This window comes from Nematolebias whitei, chromosome 23 (genome assembly GCF_014905685.2).
Source record: "Nematolebias whitei isolate Nwh7 chromosome 23, NemWhi1, whole genome shotgun sequence".
NCBI lineage: Eukaryota > Metazoa > Chordata > Actinopteri > Cyprinodontiformes > Rivulidae > Nematolebias > Nematolebias whitei.
In genome coordinates this window covers 737,574-741,700 of record NC_056520.1, presented here as the reverse complement: position 1 = coordinate 741,700, position 4,127 = coordinate 737,574, and the positions used below count along the sequence as shown (strand labels likewise).

General features: G+C 43.3%; 1 protein-coding gene across 1 annotated transcript in view; it reads left to right on the top strand.

Moving 5' to 3' along the window:
• Positions 1–993: 993 nt before the first annotated feature.
• The window catches only part of LOC119428671 (transmembrane protein 163-like), a 17,121-nt gene continuing 13,987 nt past the window's right edge, over positions 994–4,127 (top strand). The window contains exon 1 of the mRNA XM_037696342.1: positions 994–1,114. Coding sequence (XP_037552270.1) covers positions 1,012–1,114 — 103 coding nt within the window. The 5' untranslated portion in view covers positions 994–1,011. The remainder of the gene's footprint in view (positions 1,115–4,127) is intronic.

The following is a 4,127-nucleotide window of genomic DNA, read 5'->3' as shown; positions in this document are numbered from 1 at the left end:
GCTCTATGAACAGCCAGCCTCCTTAGCTATGAACTACTTTTGTGTCTTACCCATCCTATGGAGGGTCTCAGTGATGGTCTTCTGGACAGATGTTCTGTCTGCAGTCTTCACCATATTGAACCAAACTGAGACAATTTAATGACACCTGGGGAAACCTGTGCAGGTGCTTTGACTTTAGTAGAAGATTAGTGTCACACTCAGTTTAAAACATTTGGCCTGATTCTCCACATTATTCTAATTATTTGAAATCTTGTTTTTGTGGGTTTCATGAGCTGGAAGCTCAAATTATGTAAAAACAAACAAATAAATACTTGAAATAGTTTAAATTGTGGGCCCTGAATCTATCATCTATTAAAGATTAACTTTTTGAATTGAATTATGGAAATTAAACAACTTTTCCATGATATTCTAACTTTTTGGAAAGGGTCTGTGTTATATCTATGACTATCTATGTCTATATCTATCTATTATATTTCATGTTTTTATGCTTTTATTCATGTTGCTGTAATATCTTGTTAATATTTGATGCTGTGATCTTTTTTGGTAAGCACTTTGATAACAGTTACTGTTTTAAATGTGCTATAGAAATAAACGTGACTTGACTATGTTTATCTATATCGATCTATATCTATCTATATCTATCTATATCTATCTATATCCAACTGACCTCCCTCACGGTCCATTAAAGGAAACTGTTTTCTAGTTTTATTTTTCTTAAAAGTGTAGTTTCCTCAAATTATTGAGGTGGCTGAAGATTATTGTCTGGGGGCCAAGGCCACCATTGGCCACCCTCTGGCTCTGTCCCTGCTGTGGTGGCACATCTTATAGAAACGCCCCCAACATTCAACAAACCGGCTCATTTGATGGAGAACTTGAAGATAAATGACGGCTGTGACTCACACGGGTCACGTTCCGCGGGAGCAGAGTTCTCGTCTCGCTGCTCGAAGGTGTTTTTAAACGTCGTGGGTCGTTTAGCCCTGCGACTTGTCTGCAGGTCTGCTGGAGAGCAGCATGCGCCTGAAGCCTCACGAAGCCCAGAACTACCGCAAGAAGGCCCTGTGGGTGTCCTGGGCGTCCATCGTGGTCACCATGGTCCTGGCCGTCGCTGCGTTCAGTGAGTACACCTCAGAGGTTTCTATTTTATTCCTCACAGGAAGTAAAACGCACGCGGGCACCACCTGCTGATCCAGCCAAGAACCGGATTAAACACGAGCTCCTCAAACCAAAGACCCCACGAACGCTTCAGTTCATCCTGTAAACGTCAGGGTTCGGCTGTTGGAGCTCCTTTACCTCAGGAGAACAACACGAGGCCTTTTCAACGTTCACGCCCTTCACTTCTTTTGTCTGCCTGTGAAATAAAACAAATAAACCGGTGTTTTAATTTAATATTTTGGTACTAAAAATATATTTTTAAAGAGAAATATTATGAACCGTAAATATCTTACCTGTTGTGGGTGTCTCCTTTAACGACCTCTGTTTGGAGATTAATTCTGGCCAGACTCATGAGCTAAAGGCTGAGACCAACGTGGGCTGCTGTGGATTGACCCGCCATTAGCTTGTCAATTTGTCTAGAACAGGTAAGATGTTATTTGTGTAAGACTTTAACAGAACCCCATTATAAACAAAATGTAAATTATTTTAACGCTGGCAAGCTTCACCTCAAACGTGACCAATAACAGCTGGTTAAAAGTTTATTTTTTGTATTTTTAGGTTCATTTCTTTGACTCTTGGCAAAATATTTGATGAACCACCGGTATATTTGAACGAAACGTACAGGAAGTGATCATCAAACGCAAACATACTGATTCAAAATGGCCACCATAGCTAACAGGCTTAGAAAAATGCAAACAGTTAGAACTCGAGTTGTTAAAGATAAAAGAAGCAAAACTCGAGGTAAAAGGCTAAAGTAGCTAAATGCTACTTAAAACCAGGACTAAGTTAAATGTCGCTCAAAGCAGCTAAAAGTATCAAAATGCTAGCTAAAAGATAAAGGTGTGATGATAAATAGCCGCGCCTTGTTGCGTAAATAGACTTTTACGATTGGTTGCATGTACAGTTAGCGTGCGCAGCTAACGGCAGGAACATCGTAAAATGCTTTTGTAAAAATTATTATTAAAATTTTATTAAACTTTTATTAAACTTGCCATCAATCCACTTTGGTGTTGGCCTCGCTTGTTAGCCGTTAGCACTTCAACATGGTCGCAAACGATTACTTCTCAAAGTGAGACGATCAGAGAACTATCCACAACAGGTAAGATATTAGCTCTTTATGGTTTCCACAGAACTCCACAAGCTCTTCGCTCTCGGCTCGTCCCGATATCGTTATAAAGAAGCAGCGCAGAAATGTTGTAAAAGTTTGATTTGTTGTGTTTTGAAACAGCCAAGACAAACTTAGGACAGCTGGACGTGTAACCGTGTCTGTAGCTCACCCCCCCACCCCCCGGCTTCCTAATAGAACGACTCCCGTTTCCTCTCGTTGGATGAATCAAGAGCCTCGACTGTTCGATGGAGAACAGATTCCCTACCCCCCCACCCCCCGGCTTCCTACGGGACCCAATTATCCGTCGCTGGGTTCACCTCTGACGACCGCAGGCTCATCTGTAGAGATTCTTGTGTCTCCTCTTAAAGAAGGAGCCAGGAAGTAAAAACGGGGAGGAAGGAGGAACAAACGCGTTGTGGACCGATGATACGGTCTCTCAACGCTGGAAACCTACAAGGAACGGCTCGGGTCTTTCGAGCTGGGGTTCACAGGAAAGCTTAGGAGCAAATATCTTACCTGTTGTAGATGGGTGCTTGAGTGGCCTCCGTTTGTGGGAGGAGTTTAAGTCTGACCAGATTTATGCGCTGACGGCTAGTTCCTGGAGGAACAGTGCAATATTGGACCGATCTGATTTGGTCTTCGCTCCGCTCCGACTAGCCCTTAGCTCGTCCGTTCGGTCAGAATTAAAATCTCAGGCTGCCTTTAAATGGTCTACTTTTTCACTTTGTAGTGGCGGCCATTTTGGACTAACATGGACATTTTTGGTCCTAGAAACTGTTCTCGTGGTTCAGTACAAGCAGCGTACAGATGTTGCACTCTACATTGGTGGCAATGGACCACAATGCATTGCGGTCTGAGTTGACACAAGATAATTAAAGCTAAAGCTAATGTCTGTGGCTCGTCCTCGTGGTTTCCAAACTTTAAAAAGTACCGTGTTTTCCAGCGTGTAAATCGCAGGTTTTTTGCTGAGATTTGTCAGTCCTGCGACTTCTATACGTTTTTTTAATATTCGACTTTATATATATATACATAAAAAAATATTTAGGTTAACTTGTGCACTGTGTTCAGTTCCAGAGAAGAACTCATCTTGAAAACTACAAACATTCAGTTTTCAAATCCCTCAGCGACATCGGCGCTCCTCTTCCGTGTTGGGCAGGACTCTCAGCTACTACCACAGCCAGTGTGAGCACATCAGTAAAACTGGCTGAATTCTAGCCATGTCTGTGTGTTCCCTTGTTTGGCTGCAGCAGGCGGCCATCTTGATTCGAGTTGGCTCCAAAAGCCGTACGTCCAGCGTTTCTGGAAAGTTTCATTAAACTAAAAGACCGAGTCGACTCCAACAATCTTAAAGGTCTCGTCCAGTCTGTTATAAAAGATAAAAATGAGTTTGGGATCAGTCTCGGCTACTATCACACTATCATAAAGTTATGGGCGTATTTTGTGTTAGCTAAGGTTGATTAGCTGCAGCGGCATCACTTTAATTACAAAAGTTAATCAGTTGCAGGTGTGCAACCAGTGGTTAACCTTCCTGCTGCCCTTGGGCCAAACCAAAGAGGCCCCGGGCAGCTGGAAGGATAGGTATCAGACCGATGCGCAGGCACAAGTATCATCATTTATCCATCACAGTGTAGCTCCTCCTCGGTCTTAGCCCAGTGTTCCCCTTACCATTATACAAGCGGGGCGCCGTCAACTGAACCGAGTCGCCCTGCCTTCCGAACCCCCCACCCCTCCACCCCTCGTCAACAACTGTCGATATTGATGTAGCACAGGGTGCAATACAAACGCACTAGCAAAAATGCTACTGAAGTTTCACTGCGCTACTCCCCACCCCCGTCGACAATTACCGGCAGCAACATAGCACTAAACA